The 19,951-nt window shown below is 37.4% G+C and overlaps 1 protein-coding gene across 11 annotated transcripts in view; it reads left to right on the plus strand.

The window, feature by feature from the left end:
* The window catches only part of MARK1 (microtubule affinity regulating kinase 1), a 60,642-nt gene that overhangs the window by 25,717 nt on the left and 14,974 nt on the right, over nt 1-19,951 (plus strand). For 6 of the 11 annotated variants that reach the window (XM_064446288.1, XM_064446293.1, XM_064446292.1 and 3 more), the window contains exons 4-12: nt 5,695-5,743; nt 6,877-6,942; nt 7,917-7,987; nt 8,998-9,054; nt 12,779-13,015; nt 13,105-13,224; nt 17,376-17,475; nt 18,054-18,166; nt 19,448-19,622. In XM_064446288.1, the coding sequence (XP_064302358.1) occupies nt 5,695-5,743; nt 6,877-6,942; nt 7,917-7,987; nt 8,998-9,054; nt 12,779-13,015; nt 13,105-13,224; nt 17,376-17,475; nt 18,054-18,166; nt 19,448-19,622 (988 nt within the window). Of the gene's footprint in view, nt 1-5,694; nt 5,744-6,177; nt 6,310-6,876; nt 6,943-7,916; nt 7,988-8,997; nt 9,055-12,778; nt 13,016-13,104; nt 13,225-17,375; nt 17,476-18,053; nt 18,167-19,447; nt 19,623-19,951 lie in introns of those variants that run through there. The other 5 variants (XM_064446294.1, XM_064446290.1, XM_064446291.1 and 2 more) reach the window with 3 other exon arrangements.

The following is a 19,951-nucleotide window of genomic DNA, read 5'->3' on the forward strand; positions in this document are numbered from 1 at the left end:
GCAAATAGGAGTGGGAGGGTAGTTCATCAGCATGCTTAGAATTCATTCTGTTACTATTTTGATATGTCATTTGTGTATTGTAAATAATTTTTTTTAAATCTTGTTCTATGAAATCTCTATGCTTCACAGTCATCTTTATTTGAATTTTTGCACTGAACTCTTATATGAGTTTGTGATTCTTTACTATATAGTGTGATTGTAATGTGAATTTTTGTAATTTTATCATTAGGGTTGTACCGTAGGACTGTTCAGTCAATTTTTCTTCAAGAGGTGATGTTGGGGGGAAGTGGTGATAGTAGTACTGTCTTAATAGGAACAGGCACTTTTCTAATTAATGCTTTTAGAGAAATACTATAGTAAGTTTCTGCAACAAAAATACCACTCCTGAGTTTGAACCCATCTAAATGAGCAGAGTAGAGAGGTCAGTCTCTGGAACTTCAAAGCTGCTAGACTGTATGCAGATCAGCAAAACTTTTAGGCCTTCAATCATTTTTTACATACATTATTAATCAAATAAGAGAAATATGTAGTGATCTCTGGTCTTGTGAATGACCTTGTCTTTTTCCTTTTTCACTCAGTGTAATATAAAGGATACCAAGTGCAAGTAGGTTTCGCTTTAATATTTAGTACTGACCTAGTTTAAGTAAAAATAACTGAGGCATCATAGCTCTTCTTAGGCACTGTTCTGTTTTGTAGACAGAAATATTTGAGCTTGTACTTCAGTTGCTGGAAGCGTCATACAAGCTGGGTCTGTAGTTAGTCACAGGTATGAAAGCAGAGAAAGTGTTTAGTTTGTTTTTTGCCACTCTCCAGTGTTATTTATGCCATATTGTATGGGCAGGGTACTCTGCAGGCATAGTTATTTTAACTTAAGCTGGGAGAGATGACAGAAGTAAGCTGACCTTGTGAATTTTTTTATTTTGCATCCTTGTGCATGTGATGTGATGGTCTTAAGTTTTATAATATACTTCTTGCTTCAGGACCTCTACCTCTTCAAATAGATAAGCAATGTTGAACTAAGGGCTCTGCCTTTTGTTTTCAGTTTGTTCAGTACGTGGTTCCCACCTTAGTGAGCACTTGTTTAGAAGACGGGGCTGGCTTTTTTGTGAACTTGCTGTCTTGATAGTAACATGCTGTACTGACTTAGCTTTTTCCACTGTCATGATTGTAATTTGTTCCCAAATATAAGTATTTGGGTTTCATCATAACTATAATTTCTTTCAAAATAGCCGTTCTATTTTCTGCATGTCTGCTACACTGGAAATGTCGTCTTGTACTGGCTTCACTAGGATGTTTCTGAAATAGCATTCTCCTGCTCTTCTGCAAACTGCTAGTGGAGCAGAAGGTACTTCTTTAATAGTTTTGATTAGTAAGTGGCATTTCAGGTTTTCCTGTTTTAGAGGTCAGTGGGCTTCTTTTTATTCTTTAAATATATCTAAAGCCTCAAACTCAGGTTCTCTCTGTTGTTAAGAAAAGCAGAACAGAGGTAAAGAGGTAGTAGAAGATTTCAATGTGTTACCTATTGAAAGATATGCTTTTTTGCAATATCCCTTTTCAGTAATGATTTAGAAACTAGAGAAGCATTCAAACACATCTTTTAAAGCAAGAAAAATTGTTGGTTAACTGAAGATTTTTAGTTTGATCGTAGTGACTTAAAGTAGTAAATCTTAAACGTAGATGTTAACCTGACAGCAAGTAGAAGTGTTAGCAATGGCATGAGGGAAGATATTTGCACTTTCTGCAGTCTGCCCTGAAAAATGAACTGGAAAAGCAGGGGTCGAATTTTCAAGCCTTGTGCCATTTCCATAGGTACAAGGTCCACAAATTGAGTATGGTGCTGGGTGTCCACTGTAAGTGAAGTTACAGTACAGTAGCTACAGTAAACTTAAAGCTTACAGGCTATAAGCTGTTTGCAACAAGGAGATACTTGTTCAGGAGCTTTTTTGAATGGTAGCACTTTGTTAAGAAGAGCGGTGGGGTGGGGGGAGAGAAGTCAGGGAGCACTTACACCTTCTGAGAGAGCAGTACACTGCTGCTCAAGAAAAGAGAGGTGTGCGTGAATTCTGAAGGCGCTATTTTTTATCAGTAAAACAGAGCATTATATAATCCTGAAGCTCGCCTTGTCGCAAAAGGAGAACTGATCTCTCTGTTCTCTCCAAACTTCTATAAAATTAACAAAATTGGCTTTGTAGGAAGTAATTATGGCCCTGTTGCTTTAATACATCTCGTCCTTTGCATATAGAGGTATTCTGGGTATTGTTGAGGGGGTGTAGTGGCTATTGTTTACAAATATCTATTTATAAACACATTGACATAAGTAGTGTTAATGACCAGCAAACTTCTGCAAGGGGAAATGGGGATGAGGGGGGAGATATATTTCAAAGTAGTGCTCCATGGAATGCAGACTTGCAATGTAAAATAATGCACCCTGATACTTGAATACTGTTAATGCTTTTTTAGTCAAGTGTTATCCATTGTTCAGAGATTTTCTAGACTGTTCCTCTCTTGTGAGAGAAAATTGGAGGAGTGAACAATGGCATTTTCTTAATTTGTATAAATATGCATTTACACTGGACCAAATAAAATCCTGAATATACACCAGGACTCCAGAGAACAGTTTATTTGCCCAACTTCCATCCCACTCCCCCTCTGCTGTTCTGAACGTCTGTATTAAAATAAGGTTGCCTGCTCTTTTTCCCCGCTCTGCATTTGAGAGACCCATAAGCGTTCCCTGGGATTGTACGGGCCAGGAACTACACAAGGTGTAGCCACAAAGTGTGGCTGTGTTTGTGGTCTCTACACAGTGCTGTTCAATTATTTAAGTTCTTCCAGTCTTTCAAACAATTTCTTTCTTCCAGCCTTCCCGGGCTGGAAGATACCTGTCATGCCAAGCAGCTTTAGCAAAGCTGCTTGACTTAGTTATGTAGCAGTATTATAAAATATGTAAGTTACATCTGCCTAATTTGCAAGATGCCTATACCTGAGTTACTTCAGAAAAAGGCCTGAAAACATCAGTTTCCCAGTAAACAACTGCTAGAAACCTGTCAGAAGCCAATAACAACTGCAAAACATAGACTTTCAGGGGAATGCCGATCTCCTGATGAAGAAGGCAACTTTTGTGCTTGAGTTTCAGTAGTGGGTAGGCAGTTGGGAGAGGAGTTTTGTAGGGAGTACAACCGCTTAGGGGTTTTTAACCTTTTTCTCAGAGCAAGCCATTTAGTCAGCAGGTAACTGCTGGTAGATTCCAAGATTTCAACTATTCTTTCAATTCTTACTGTGCTGGTTTCTCTTTTTTCCTGCTTTCATATGTTTGTAGGGAGGCTGGCACCATTCTGCTGTAAAATAAACTAGCCAGTTTCCATTCAACTTATGCTTGATGTGATTTGTGTGGATGAGCATTACCTAAGATAACTTTGGCTGCTTCAGCCTTGTCCAGTTCTTGCTCTAAGCATGCAAACACATTTCAACCAACATTAAAAGTGTCTTTGAGTAAAAATCCCCAAAGAAACAAGATAACCACTTCAGAGCCACTAACCAGCAAGAAAATATCCAGATTCACCTTGTGACTTTGAGTTCATTTAGAATTTGCCTTAGAATAGCTGCTTTCTTTCAAAAGGTCAAGACTAACTACTTCCTCTTGAGATACTCATGGTGACTACCAAGACTGCATACCTGCTTTTGTATGAGAACAGGATATATATAATACAAGATGTTGCAAAAAAATTTATTGGCATTTGTATGGGATAAACCTAAGCCCATATTTTGGGTCCTGGTGATGTCTTCTATTCAGAACCAGAGCCAGTAAATGTTTCGTTCATATGACAAAGTATCTGCATCAGGCTAGAGGTCAGTAATGTTCTGTCTGGAGGAAAATAGACTTTTATGTCCATTTCCTGATAGGCTTTTTCCTTTATGGAAGGAATAATTACATACTATGTGGAACAAAATTTCATGTCATTGTGAAATCAATTTGAATCTTAAACCAATTAGTGACCTTCTAAATCCTGTGAGAATATTGAATAATGTACATCTTTCCTCCCATTACTATGCGCTTCACATTACAAATAAAATTGTGATTCTTAATGATCTTTTTTTCCTATATCTGAAATTACTTTATTTACAGAAGTGTTAATATTTTAATCCTGCTATGAAGACCTGCGTTCACTGCTGTAACTCTTATACCAGGATTAATACTGTGAAGTTATGAAATATCTTTCCAATATTCTGGCAGGAATTGCGGTTTTCCACATACCTGCTTAGAAGCTTGTTTGAAGCTGTACCATCTATTGGTTTAGCTTCTGACTGTTACTGATTTAGTTGAGAAACTTCTTGTGCAACAAATTCAAATACTTAGAAAAGCAAAAAAAATGCACAAAGAACAGCCTGCTGTGTTGCTTTTTTCATGGGAATAACTGGCTTTATGAGGAGAAGAGAATATTTGCTAAAGTTAATTCTAGTACATAGTATTACATACCCACGTGTTACATTTTGAACACAACCAAACTGCATCATACTGTTCGTGTTTTCTCAGAGAAATGCTTTTTTAGTCTTTGCTTCCTTCTGAAATGGTTTTAGTGGCAATTAGAAGGCAAGTGGATAGTAACTAGCTTGAAAATAGTTAAGTAATGTAAATGTAGAACTGCGATGCTATTACTTGATCAAAAGCTGAATTTCAAAAATATGTTGCTCTATAGCCTTAACTTGTAGAATAAATGTAGAATTTCAGAAATGTTATGACTAGGTTTCACAAATGGAGTAAAAAAAATCAGTGGTGTCTAAGCAAAAGAATTTTAATTTCTCTTAGCTTGTAGCCTCAGCCATCATAAAATAGAAACGAAAGTGCTACTCTTTGAGGTGGTGTTCGGTCTCTGGCTTGCATTGTTGTACCCTTTGGCAAAGGTAGCATCCGAACAAATGGGACTAATTTTGAAAATGGAGGGAGTGATGTCCTCTGAGGCATCAGACAAGCAGAACAGCACCAACACACTTCTGTGTTGAGCCAAGTTTCTCTATAAGGAGGATATAGCACTACAAGGTTTCCAAAATGCTAAGCATTATGCTGAAGCCAGGGAGCTGCTTTTCCTTCATTTCAGCATCCTACTTCAGTCCAGTATGGGACTAAAGAGCATGCAGCACAGTAAATAGATCTGGCAATGGGGATACACTGTTGTGAGAAAAGTGAACTTGCCCAGTTCACCTCTGTGTGGTGGCAAGACTGGGGGGCATCAGGATTCCTGGTATCTAATTCCATTTTAACATTTGTGTGTTCAACTTTTTTGTAGTACTACAGCTTCTGTTTGCACCCACAGTTCTATATGTATTCAGGGTAGTTAACGGAACTTGCCAGTGTCACCAAAGAAATCAGAGCAAAGAGATAAAACTTGTGTGAATAATCTGTTGGTTTTGGTCAATGTGAAACTCTGGAAAGGGCTATAAAAGTTATCTGTGTCTGTTTGTATAAAGCTTAAAAATTAGTCTGTTTTTTGATATGTAGTTCGTAGTGGTTATTGTTATATAATGTATAAGATGTAGATTACATTTTCTGGCATTCACTGCACCATATTTATCTGTATTTTATGCTAATGCTATTTTCTGTGGCTTATTCTGTTCCATTTTGCCATCTAAAATTGCATATCTTTAATAACTTTTCCTTAATAAGCACACTTTAAGAAAATTGTCTTGCTTCCTTGACAGTTGTTTCGAGAAGTACGAATAATGAAGATACTGAATCATCCTAATATTGGTAGGAGCCCTGCATTTCTGCAAACTTTTTTTTATTATACTGTTTACATTTTACTCTTTGGCTTTATTTGAACATACTTTACAGCTATGCTTTTGTTCGTTAAAATTTTTTGAGATAATAAGACAATGAGTGTTCAGTAAATGCATCATTGTCCAACCTCCTTTATTGACTCTGCTTGAAACAAGAATTTTGCTCTGGACTGAGCATGTATCTCCTCAGGAAAGCCTTAACACAAAGTAGGAGATGCTGAGCGCTCTGGTCTGTTGTGGGCCCCAACTCTCCTCTGTCCATTGAAATTTTTGAGGCCAAAAAGCATGAATTTCTTAGGTGAAGGTAGCAAAACTCGATTAGTTCAGTCTAGGAAAGACTCCCGCCGACTGATATTTCCAGAAAATTAGAATTACGAAGTATGTAATTTTCCCTTTCTGCTTTAGTTCTTTCACCTACCCCACAGCTTCAGGGCCCTACTTTGTGATGACAATTCTTCTGGCTGAGGAGGGCTGGACAGTCTTGTTCCAGAGACAGTTTATGGTCCTGAATTGGCCAGAGGGCTTGTTGCATACAAGGTATGGACGAGGCGTACAAGTTATTACATGCTAGGCACTCCCTTCTCATCCCTTGAATTGTTTGTTGCTTTTCCAGCATTCCTACCTTCTGCTGTTTTTTGTTTTCTTGGGGGTGGTGGTGGTGGGGTATGTTTGTTTTAAATGAGTGGTTACTATTACAGTCTGAGGAAAGTCTTCCAGACTTAACTGGTGTCCACTCAGTTTTCAGTTGGTCAGAATCTCAGATTTCTAACTGGGAGCAGTTTACTAGTGAAACAGGGAAGGTTTGTATGGTCTCAAAGTTGCCTGTGTCAAATTAAACACTAATTTCAGCATGAACGTGTTTGTACAGTGTGCATAAACTTCTGAGGAAATTGTGAATTAATATGCTTTATTTATAAAACATGATAAAGAAATTAATTTTGCTTTTTTCCCTCAAAAGATTGCTAACCTAAGGGATATAAAGTTTTTGTATGGTTTAGTGTTATCACTAGCCATAAATGATACTCGCTTTGTGAGTATAATTTTTTGTTTGTGCTGTGCTTTTGCTCCCTGCTGCAATCTCTCCCTTATTCATTTTTCTTGCAGTAAAATTATTTGAAGTTATTGAAACTGAAAAGACATTGTATTTGGTAATGGAATATGCCAGTGGGGGTAAGTGGATTCTTATTTCTGCTTTAAGGGTAAACTGAAATATGGAAAGCCATGCCAGTTGCATGCCTATGAACAATTTAAGGATTTTATGGTTAATGGGTTATTCCAATCCGGCCTTTGCAACAGTCCTAGCAGACCTCCCAGGGCAGATATTCTTGCTTGCATCACATTCTGTAAACTATTAGGTTTGTGCTTAAGGGTAGTTTCTGTTCTGAGGTTTCTGCTGGAATATCAGGAGATAATCTGCTTCTGATTCTGGCAAAAACTTGACTCGGTATTTATTGGCTATATTTAGGCAAGCACTGGTGCCCCTCGCTTTATCTTGAAAATGTGTGCCAAAGCACAGGGAGAGGCAGGGCCAGGGGATGGGAGTAAGGAACACGGGAAAGGGCACCTACTGGGTCATAAAGAGCATGAGCGATACTGGGTACCTGCTTGAGAAGCTCCTTAGCATGTGAATGGGGAATCCAGCGCAGGGCTAGCGACCAGCTAGGACAGGCTGCTCATCAGACAGTGCAAAGATGAGGATCTGAAAGGCATTTGAGCAGCTCTATTAGAAAAAGAACAAGAAGGGAAAGACAATACAGGTACTGTTAAGTGAAGCCACTAGAGATATGCAAAACAAATTTGGTACATAAGACGCTAGCTGTTTCCCACTGTGTCTTATATGCAACGTGAATATTTTCCATGATTGAAGTAAATTTTCTTTTGTTTCAGTGTTTTTAAGTAAATTTATTTTAAAAATTGAAGAAGCTGCAGTATGAAGGGTTCCATTTTATATTTCTTGACTATTATATATTTGAAAAATTAAACCCAATGCAAACAGTAAAAATGAATTTTTCCTGGCTGCTTCTATTTCCTTTCCCTTCAAGAACGGGGGTGAGGGGGTTGTTTTCAAGCATGATTTGATTGTGCATGACAGTCAAGAATAAAACCTGGGCAATAGGACTGATGTTTTGTCCTTGTCGTGTCAGGAGAAGTATTTGACTACCTAGTTGCACATGGAAGAATGAAAGAGAAAGAGGCTCGTGCAAAATTCAGGCAGGTATGAAATTAACATTCACTCTTTCTTTTGTTTCTGTTTATGGTGTTTTCAGATAGACATGAATGTGAGCATATTTCTTTTACGTTAAAAAAATATTCATTGGTGTGATAATGTTTATTAAAGCTGGAGTGGAAAAAAATCTCTGAAGAGAAAAATATCTGCTTCCTACGTACTGTCTAAAAATAGTAAGACTGCTTTACATTCTTTTTTAGTGGATGTTCCTAAGAAAGAGCCACGGTTTTTTTATTGTGACTCACTTGAGATTTAAATTCTAAAATATTCAGAAAAGGATTAAACAGATGTTCTATCTGGAGATGTTGATACGCTGACATATATTGCTGTGTCATGTCACATTGTTTTGTATGAAGGGTATTCTGTAACAGGTTTTTATAGTCTTATTACAAACTTTCTCATCTTAATCTTTTTCTTACCCTGTTTTTAGTGATTTTTTTAAAAGCTTTAATTAGATAAATAAACAAAATCTGGTATTTTTCAGAATTAAGGTATATAATTAACATGTAAAGAAAATGGTTCTAACTTGCTGCTTCAGACTTGTTTTTTGTTATACATATGTATAAAAGATGTGTATGAAAATGTTTAATTAACTATTCTGTTATGGATGAATTGCAGAGGTATGCTGCAAATATTTCAGAAGATAAAATTTGAGATGGTACATCCAGCTATTGGGTTGAGGGATGGAATTTTTTCCTTTTATAGTTACTGTTGTTGGGTGATCTGCATTTAAAACAGATGTTTCTCCTGTTACCTTGAGGGGTATATATTAAACTTTTTTTTAGTAAGAAGATGAGCTGCTTTTAGGGACTAAAACTTTTTAGTTTCAGTATTTGAGCTTTAATGAAACTTACATGAATATTTTCTAAAATGAAAGCTTTATTTATTGATTTCTTTTGTTTTACTGAATCATATCAGAAGCCAAACTACTAAATTATATATGAAAACTTAGACTGAGACTGAAATAAAACATCTCACTGATAATCTTTGTGTTTCAGATTGTATCTGCTGTGCAGTACTGTCATCAGAAATGCATAGTTCATCGTGATCTTAAGGTAGGCTGTTACTTGTTTTCCATTTTGCTGGCTGACAGTATAGACTTAATTTCATTTTATATGCTTGTCCTTGCCACTGTTTCTGAATACCTCAAACATGCAAATGAGGGAACTATCACTTGTATTTTATTCTCACTTTTCTGAAGCGCAAAAATAATGTAGCTTGCCTGTTGGAACAGAGGAGAGACAAGAATAGAGCATGTGTTACTTTCATTCCAGTTTTGGCTTGAAGAGAAAGACATACTCTCCAAAGAACTATACCTGCTGGCGTGCAGATATCTACCCACAGAAGCTGCAGAAGTTCAATGATACCACTCAGCACTACTTAATTAAAATCTTTTCCATTAAAATATGTTGCAAGATACATAAAATGGTCTTTCCTTGGTGATTCATAAGAAATATGTTAGGTTTTTAATCCATTTGAACTTCTGCTTTATACTCTAGTGTTTCATTCAGGCAGAAAAGTAAATTGAAGGTAAACAGAAATTAGTTGAATTGTCTTTTTTTGATGCTTTCAGTAATATATCTGTGTAAACATAACAGATCATGTTAGAGTTCAGCAGTTGCAGGTACAATCTAAGCCTTCTGTCTGAAGCGTCTTCATGCCAAGTTTAGATATCATGAGACTTGGACACAAGATCTTCTCCCGCTTAAAACTTGGCTTGTGCTCTTGCTGTGATGTCTTTGTACGTTTACAAAGAAAGCACTGGTGTAGGTTCCTTTTTACTAATGTATCTAATACTTGTGAAAAGCTTTTTTTTTTCACCAGTATCTTTTGTCTTAGCTTTCTTATAATACACTGCAGCATGCTGTCAACCTCTTCCTTACAAATCTGTTCCCTAATACCTGTCCATCTGCCAGCTCCTGCATGTGCATATGGTGCTGGATAATAACATCCTTTTCTGCTGAGTGCCCCAGGACCATCGTCACCTGATGATGGAGGTGCCTGGCCAGTACTCTGAAGTCAGAATGCAAGGAAGGAAAGGGTTAGATCTCATCAACATAGTGATTAAAAAAAATTTCTCCTATCTTGCATGGTGGTTTGGAGCCTCTGAATGTTTCATCAAGCTCCCTGGAGCTTACTGCGTCCACTGTTGAGTTTTCTAGAAGGCTGCACCTAGGGATCTATTGGCTTGGCTGGACAAGCCACCCTCACTGGTTGTCTCAGCCCTATACTTGGCTTGGAGCAGGGAGCCAGCCACCTCCTCATGCTTATCTGGCACTGGCTTGATCAGCCCAGCAATATTATTGAGTCTTACTGCATTAACCCCTGCAGTTATTTAGCATCCTGTTACAGCTTCCACCCCTCATTCATTTCTTAGTTCCATAGCACACATACAGCTCACTGCATTGCTCACAGGACTATCCAAAACTGCTTTGCAGCATTTATGTGCAATCCCTTTCACCATCTGTCACAAGTACTCTGCTGCTGATCTCCTTCCTATCTGCAAGGCAGGCAGGCAGGCTGCAAAATAATGTTTGTTTTTCTCTCTCTGTCTTCTCTTGGATGAAGTTACACTAGACTCATGTGAAAAGTTCAGTGTTATGTGTGGTTGAGAGCCACTCAGACTAGCCAATGAAAAATACATTCCCCAAAGAAAAAAGGGCTAAAGGTGACTTTAAGGAGGTGTTCTCACTTCATCTCTCCTTTCCAAATGTTATGTGTCATCTCCGTCTCACATAAAACTCTTCTCACAGAGCTGCAGAGAAGGAAGAAGCCGCTTTAAAGTTGTGTCTGCATTCACATCTGCTTCTATTGACTTTCTCTGTGGTATCAACATGCTAGCCAACTGACATTAGCACCGCGAGGCAGAGGTCTAGCACCACTTTGGAGGTTTTTGGTAAACCTTTGTGGCTTTAATAACAGAAAGGGTAAATTCCATCAAATATAAGTTACTTCAGACTAGACTAGGAAGACGTGTAAGAAAACGTGCAAGTTTGTCCAGGCTGTTCTGGCAGAAGAGGAGGGAGTGCAAGGCCCGTGGGTACTTAAACGGTCTCCTTTTAATTTTCTGTGATTCCAAACAGCTTGCATAGAAAGGGCTATAACCAGTTCCAACTTTGCTCATCCTGTGATGCACAAAACATACCTTAACTTTTCAGTGACTGTTAATACTTTTTGCTCTGAACATGTAACCAACAAAAGCGTAGTCTTTCTGTTTGGCATATTTGAAAGGGTTTTTTTCGGTTGTTTCTGTTTGAAGTAAGGAACCTAAAAGCATGGGGTACTTGGGTTACAGAGTACTGTTGAGCTAGGAGGACTATTGTAATTGCAGAGCAGCTGCAGTGACAGTAATGTTTTCATCACAAGGAAAATGAAGTCTTTGTGTGGTAATGTAGAAGGCTGTCAGATCTGGAAAACATCTCTGCGAGCCAGTCTGCAGGCCCATCAGCTGGAACCAGCTGAGATTACAGGTCATGAATCGGGAAAATAAAATATTTTCCAGGATAGTTAGTTTGTAAAAACGGGCTGTATTTTACTACTGATACAGGCTAAATTCTGTCACATGGTGATTGCTTGATATACTGGTAGCTAATTGTCTCCTGTTCATTGAGTGTAAGTGAAATTATTAAAAATAAAACCAACACACAAGCCCAAACAAAATCCCGTTTAATCAAAGCAACTAACAAATTGATTGCTGCTTCTCAGATCCTAAACTAAGACTTTTATTTTCTGGACTCAGTTCTGAGCACAGCATCCAATGAGAGGTGTCTGTGTTCACTTATAAGACTGATGTTTGGCAATTAGGTGAATCTAGCTCTGGCTAACATCTGTCCTCCTGTTGAAAAAAGATTCCTACACTGCTCAGTGCTGCTCCTGTGTTGCTGATACGCAGATCAGGAGACAGGGTGCTCTTATAGGAGTAGACATTGCCCAGTTCTGCTGCACTCCTTGCACAGCAACCTTGCATTTTGAGAAATGCACTTTATTTTTTTCCAGTAATGTAATAGTATTTCTCTAATCTCACTCTTAATCTTCTGACCTACCTGTGATACTAAGTATAAGATACTGTTTACTGACTCTTCAGGTTCCTGAATACTTGCATCTATGTATGTGATGCACTGCGTCCACATGATGATCGCTGTACAGGCATTAATAATATTAGATGTATATATACATGCATTTTTTTTATACACAATGAGTGTTAAACACCTTGGTGGTGTTACTGCTAAAGCAAACACTGATAATAAGGGGGAGATAATTTTTTGGTACAGAATGCTAAGATACAGCACATAGCTTGAACTGTTTCATCTTGTAAGCGGAAGAGATCTTCTTTTAAAGTCTTAAATCCTTCCTATCATTCACCCCACCAAAATGGTATATGCTATCTGGAATTATATTTACACTCGTCAGCATCAGAAGTTGGCATGAACCTTGTCAAAAGCTGAAACTGCTATCCTGAGATGTCTAGATGCTTCAGTCTAAAGTTGAACTAAGTTATTTCTTCCAGAAAAGAAAAATCTTCATAGTTAATTCACTAGTTGACTTCCAGGTCAGTTTAGCTTTTTTTAACAGTGGTACTTTCCTGAGTAAGCATAGATCATTTTCAATCTTTCTAATATATTCAGGAGGGTTAGTTTCTTTTGATCTTCAAGAAAGATACAGATGGGGAACGATTGTAGAAAAAGAAATGTTCCTGCATTTATTGATAAATGATACACTGTAATATATTGATCTTATTCTGATACATAAATTGTCCTTTTCCTCTTCTATTTCTCTTAGGCAGAAAACCTTCTACTTGATGCAGACATGAACATTAAAATTGCAGACTTTGGTTTTAGTAATGAATTTACAGTTGGTAATAAACTGGACACGTTTTGTGGAAGCCCGCCTTATGCTGCTCCTGAACTTTTCCAAGGAAAAAAATACGATGGTCCCGAAGTGGATGTGTGGAGCCTTGGGGTGATTTTGTACACATTAGTAAGCGGATCATTGCCATTTGATGGCCAGAATCTAAAGGTACAATTATAATATGAAAGCTTGGCTTTTACTCTCTTTAAATCTTCTATGTCATTGGTAGGCTTACTTTTTAAAACTTTGTTTTAAAGGAACTGAGGGAGCGAGTACTGAGGGGGAAGTACCGCATTCCGTTCTATATGTCCACAGACTGTGAAAATCTACTTAAGAAGCTACTAGTACTGAACCCAATAAAACGAGGCAGCTTGGAAGTAAGTTATTTTATCTTGGGGGAAAAAAAAGCGTTTTCAGATTAAGAAAGAATACAATACAATAATTGCTTAAGACTTCTCTATTTTTCGTGATAGGTACTTTCTTCCTGTTTTAAGGGCCCAAAAGACATGTTTTTAAAAAAAAAAAAAAAAGAGAGAAAATGTCCCAGAAACAGTGCAGCCTTGAAAATACAGTGTTAATGACAGTCTAACCTTAATTGTAGCTGACTAAAGACTATCATTTAAGAGCATGTCAAAGTGCAAACTGCTCCCACTTGTTTTGGTCAGATAATGGAGCTAGTTCAAAATGTGTGGAAAGCAGGACAAGATTGTGAATACCTTCTGCTTGGAGTTTTTCAGAAAAACAAAAACAACAGCAGGCAGTACCATAACCATTTTTGACGTAACTTACTGTTTCTAGCATGACTTCTTAAAAAGGATAGAGACAGGAAGAATAACTGTGATAGAAAACTATGTGGGTTTTCTGTTTGTTTTAGTGCCATAACACAGATAAACGCTAAGAACCCTTTGAATGATAAGCTAATAATTGCTAGTCATTTCTGTACAGTCTTTTGTTTTCCTCCTTCTGGTACCTCTGTTTCTTAATAGCTGGAAAATTAATATGTATAATATCTGCTGTGTCCATCAGCTAAAATCTGTTTTGATGATTTCTACTGAGTTATGGTTTGGGTTTATTTGTTTTGTTTTGGGTTTGTTGGTGGTATTTTTGGTTTGTTTTTTTTGTTTGGTTAGTAAATTACATTGTCTTGGTGGGATGCAGAGAAGATCTGTGCATAATTTGTAAGGTGTCTAAAAGGCTCTGTTTTTAAGGGGCTGTTTTGTTCACATTTGCTGTAATGGAATGTACTTGCTGGGTAACTCTGAAGCTGATATTTAACAAATATTTTGTGAAGGGTTCACTCCAAAAGGTGCTCTGTTCTATTTTGCGAAGTCTTTAACAAAGGGAGACTTTTTAAAATAACAGTTACTTACCATAGAGATGAAAGTAGAGCAGAAGATAAATAGAATCATTTTAAAATAGTATTTGCATGAGTTAATCACCAGCGACCTTTGTTTCATCTTTCTGTGCGTACTTGTGCAGCAGTGGATGGTGTTCCAGAGAATAAATCCCATTTAAGCAGCTTTTTATTTGTAGTGGCATGACTTAGGCTTCCTGCATGGATGCTACCTGTGCAAGGAAGGATGCATGTACTGAGCTCTGTCTGCATGCAACTGATTTCAAGCTGATACTGGTTTGTGACTTGGTATGAATAGTTTTAACTTGGATAAAATCTGTGCTGAAGAGAATACAGAATGGTGGCTTCTACTTTGCTGATATTCATTAATTATGTTGTATTTGTTACTGTCTAGAGGACATAGTGATAGAGTGCAGTCACTCGAAGATGGTAAAAGGTCGTGCTTTTTTCCTGTCATGTTTAAGTTTTAGGAAAATAGATTTCCCATTTATTGAACTTTCCTCTGGATTTTCAGCAGTTTCTCTTCAGATCTAATTTCACTTTAATTCTAGATATTGTAGTGTTATCCTGTTCTAAAATTCTTGTCCCTGGAGAGAGGTGTTGGACAGCAGCCTCACTGGAACAGCGTAGTTGTCAGATTGTATGGAAGAGAGAGAGTAAATGTTACGTGTGACAAGGGGTCTTGAGCCACTACCAGAATACTGATGATAACAGGCATTGATCAGTATCCTATCGTGGGATAGAGACATCACAAACTTTTTTTAAATTAATGTTCCTGAAATCATGTTTATTGAATTAGAAAGCTGAGCACTTCTAAAAATGCATATTTAGAACGAAAGTATATATTTATTAGAAGTTTCTAGAAGTGGAAAGACAATGTCATCTTAGGTGAGGAGGATCTTTGCTTGTGCTTTGTCTGTTAATTATTTGCTCGGTCCCAGCCATGCACCCGCTCAGTTCCCCTGCAATAGGACAGCTGTCAGTTACATTAGCATCGAAGCTGAGACTGACATGGGATCAGCACCATATGGGTTAGGCTGAGCACTTTTCCTCTGGTAAAGACCAGGCAAATTTTTGTTAAAAGAGTTCACCTAGACTTTTTGATGGTTGCAGCAGAGAGGAAAAACTTCAGAAGCAAGAGAATGTTGTTGTAAAAGAGTAAATCATCTCAGGAAGAGATGAGAAAAACTCATTGTCAGAAAATAGGTGGATATCTCTTAACTATCAGGATTTCAACAAATTACTCCTCCTGTCCCAGTCTTCAATTCTTTGCAAAGCAACACTATTTGAAATTCCCACAGAGCAGATTTATGCTTACAAAGACTAATAAAGCAAATAACTTTGAGACAGACAAGTCTTGAGCCAGGTCAGATTTTTATTAGGTAGCTTTCCTGAAAATTGAGGGAAACCTCATCAATAATATCTAGTTGGTTGAAATTCAGTTTGGGTTGATGTTTAAAAAATACAGTTCGGGTCAGATCTTTAAATACCCTGATCAAGGCTGCTGCTTTCTAGTCAGCTGACTCAAAGCCCAGCTGAACTTGCACAGACGTAATATTGATCCTGGAATTGGATAATTGGTGTCACTTCAAAATGCTTGATTGTATGACCCTGCTTTGAGTTGTACAATAACTCAGTACGCCTGTGAGATCATGTATTTAAAAGCCAGAAGCTACCAAAAGTTTGGATGTTTAACAGATGGAAACCTAGAACAGATTACATTGAACTATAGATCCACCTACTGAAGAGACGTGAAAAACTCTAAGTGGGAATTGTTGCGTTTGCCTGTTAATTCAAGAAGGATCACGAAAGGGAGGTAGGATTTGAGCAGTGTGATTCCTGTCATCCAAACACCTCATCATGCTTAAACTTTAGACTTAATTAAAGGTATCTTTAAAAAAAATTTACTTGCAGGTACTGCACAGTACTCTGGGGAATCTACCATGTTACTGCGAGGCTACAAATACGTAACCAAAGTCTCTTGTCAAATAGACTCGAGTCTGTGTGCCAGAATGCAATATAACAGTATGTGTTCACAATCTCACCCTCTTTATCCCCCTCAAAAGCTATAAAATCAATTCTGGGGCAGAACTTTGAACAACTCTTTAAGTCTTACTGTCAACAAAATGTTAACTGGCCAAAGTACAAAGTTCGGTATTGTTCTTGTAAGGATACAGCTACTTGGGTCTGTAATTTGGCAGCAGCACTACATACAAAGAATTTGGTGATATCAATGGAAAATTGAGTCTTTTGCTCTTTGTGAGAAATAACTTAATTTGGTGTTTGTAAGGCAGATTTGGAGCCTGTGGGAAACTTGACTTGCTGGCACTTGTTTCACTCTTCTGTCAACCTAGTGAGCAATATTAGCATCTGTCCCTAAAGAGGCATGTGTGCTTGTTGCTGTAGGAGGGAATATTGTTTTAGCTGTTTTAAAAAAGATTAATGTGTCCTTAAGGAGAATTTGTGGTGGTTAGGGATCGATCGATAGCTGATCGATCTTGCAGGCATATGAAAGATTCAGGCCACGCAAGGAATGCAGGAAAGATCTTTAAATATCTGCATGGCATAGAGAGAGTTAAGAGGTATTTCTCCCTCCAGCCAAACTGTGAACATATTTAGGTCAAGTGCAGTGAGAAGATCCATAGGAAAAAATGACCAGTTGGCATCACGATCTTGAAACAAATGACTGTAGGAAGCATCGGCATGCTCCTGAAATACTCCTTAGTTTCTAAACACTTCCTTTGTGTGTAGTAGAGGAGTTGTTTGTTGTGATAGAGTTGGTACTGTAGTAACATCTAGGCATCTTAACCAAGATTAGGGCATGAGTGTCAGGCACTCAGCAAGGTGAGATTCAGAGACAGTGGAAATGAAAGATAGAAAATGAAAGGTTTTTGTGCATTGGAAGAGCAGTTTTTTTCTTGGTAGCTTTTCTGCTATTTTGGGCAGGGGACATGCATTGTAAAGGGTAAATAGTAGGGGGGGAATGAACTAATGGAAGGAAATGGATGTGAAAGATGAAAGAAAAAACTGTAAGATGGAGGGAAAAAGGTGGGAGGGAAAGAGCAGCATTCAGATTATTATGAATTTTAAGTTGCTTTTCCTCAGACCAGCTAACACAGATTTCATCAGGTACGGTAAATGGCATATTGACCTTCAGCTCATTTCTTTTCTTAGCAAATTATGAAGGATCGGTGGATGAATGTTGGCCATGAAGAAGAAGAACTAAAGCCATATACTGAGCCTGAACCAGATTTTAATGACACCAAGAGAATAGGTAAGACTGATGCATCTGATGTACGTAGGCAATTTTATCTTGTAAATCAAACCAAACTCTTCTAACGAATTTGAGATACAATCTTGTCATAGAAGTAAAATGTTTTATTTTTATTTAAATGAGAAATTTCATGACAATGCTCCCCTTATAACTACTCTTGTGACTTCACTGAGCTGACATGAATCTACAAGCACAGCAAAAAATAAATGAGATTACAGAATTCAGCAGGCAGAAGGAAACAGATTTTGTTATGAGGGCAAGAATTTTTATCCGCCATGGTCAGAGAAAGATACTGTTGGCCCTGTAGCCATTTGTAGTTTCTGCTTGCCAGTGTTTTATTTGTTTGTTGAATAACAAACTATGTTGAATAACATAGTTGAGAGTTTTCAAGAAGAAAATAACAATAGAAGAGCGGAGTTGTAGCCTTTTTGATTTTTGTACAGCAAAGATGATGATGCTTGAGTTGAATCCTAGTTGCCTGTTAAATCATAAGGTTTTTTTCTGTTTTCATTGTTCTTAAGTTCTCAGTAAATCCAAGCACTTATTCTGCTAATGTATCTAGCTCTTCTTACTTTTAGACATTATGGTCACAATGGGCTTTTCAAGAGAAGAAATCCATGAATCTTTAGTAAACCAGAAGTACGATGAAGTCATGGCTACTTACCTGCTTCTAGGTAGAAAACCACCTGAAGTAAGTGCTACCTAATTTATATCTTCTGTTTTGCCCTTTACATCTGGCTAGGTTGAATGGCTGGTTGTTGATGTTTTTTATGAACTATTTTCTAATATAATTTTTAAAATTTGTAATTGATAACTTAATGTCTTTTTCCTTTTCATATCTTCCTGGATATCTTGTTAGTGCCCATATGAAGTAACATTGAATATAGCATCTCCACATTTGCTTGTAAATATGTTGAGTAGTTGTTTTTTTTTAAAGCTAGCTTTTAATCTATAGTGGCATGATTTTTAAGTGCTCTAGTCTTCTTCTGGTATGTGTTTACAGTTAAAATCTGGAATAGTTAATTTGACTAGAGCAATTATTAATCTACCAACTAATACGTGACATCCTTTATTTCTCAGAAGTATACTCATCCTTCCTCACTTGTATACTCTATTATAGTATATTTTATTATTGAACAAATAATTGCTGTCATTAATTGTAGTCATTAATAAATTTGTAACAGAAAATCCTTTGACTGTTTTGGAATTGGAGGGTTCTGTAGATCTTTTGGGACCACAGGGATTTTCAAGAAATCGAGCCAAGACCAAGGCTTTCTTTTCGAAGGAATATTTTTCCTGCTACTTCATTGGCCTTCCTTCATTTTTAAGATAGTGTAGATCTGATATGTGCATCCTTGAGTGCATTTTCCCACAACATCTCTGAAACAGAATTCCCTTGTGATGGCTGAGCATGGAGGGAATATGTATAAAATGATTCTGACTCAAACTGCTTGGAAAAGGATATTTGTCTTTTCCACTGCTCTTACAACTTATGCTTCTTAGATTTCAACGAGTGGCTGAGTTACATACCTTATAAAGATGTGTTGAAGGTCGTAAAGAATCCTTGAATCAGTAGTACTTGCTTTTTTAGTTCTTCTGACTCAATCTGATGCATTTTGAAACAGTTCTGAAGCTATAAATGCTCTTCAAGCTTTTAAAAAAAAAAAAAAAAGGCAGGGGGAGCCATTTGTTGGCTTAGGTTTTAAAATAGCACAGTTTTCGTTACTGTCAAGATTATTCTAATTTTATTTTAAGTATTCATTATCTTCTTAGCTTTAGCTGTGTGTTTTTAAAGCACATTAAACACAGATGAAGTGATAAAATTTAATCTTGAAGAAAATTAAACTCTGGATACAATTTAAAATTTTTTAAAAAGGCCTTTGATTGGAACTTGCCACTTTATTATCCCATAAAAATACATACTAGTAATGTTGAATTTTGCTTATGCTTTGAAAAACTGTTTTTCTTGTAGTTTGAAGGAGGCGAGTCCTTGTCCAGCAGCAACTTGGGTCAAAGGTCTCGTCCTAGCAGTGACCTCAACAACAGTTCTGTGCAGTCTCCCGCTCACCTGAAGGTCCAGCGGAGTATATCAACTAACCAGAAGCAACGGCGGTTCAGTGATCATGGTGGGGATGACATTCCAACAAGTAAAGTAACATACACAATTTAAGTCTGAATGTGCAGTGTTTTGTGAACCTGGCAGGTCCACCACTCTGTGCATTTGTTGTGTATCTCATCGTGCTCTGCTGTGATGCTTTTATTTGTATCAACGCTTCTATGGTAAATCTGGGTCAATGTAATTTGCAGATTTAATTTTTGGGGCTTGTTACTTGGTTGACTCACTAAATAAGAGCTTGAGGATGTTTCCTGTTTAGGAAGTGATAGCAAAATACTGGTCTGGATAAACTCAGAAGGCTGCAAACTGTTATGCTGATCGGTAGATTCGGAGTTGGGGCCAAATTGTTTGTTTCCAAGA

This window comes from Phalacrocorax carbo, chromosome 3, assembly GCF_963921805.1.
Source record: "Phalacrocorax carbo chromosome 3, bPhaCar2.1, whole genome shotgun sequence".
NCBI lineage: Eukaryota > Metazoa > Chordata > Aves > Suliformes > Phalacrocoracidae > Phalacrocorax > Phalacrocorax carbo.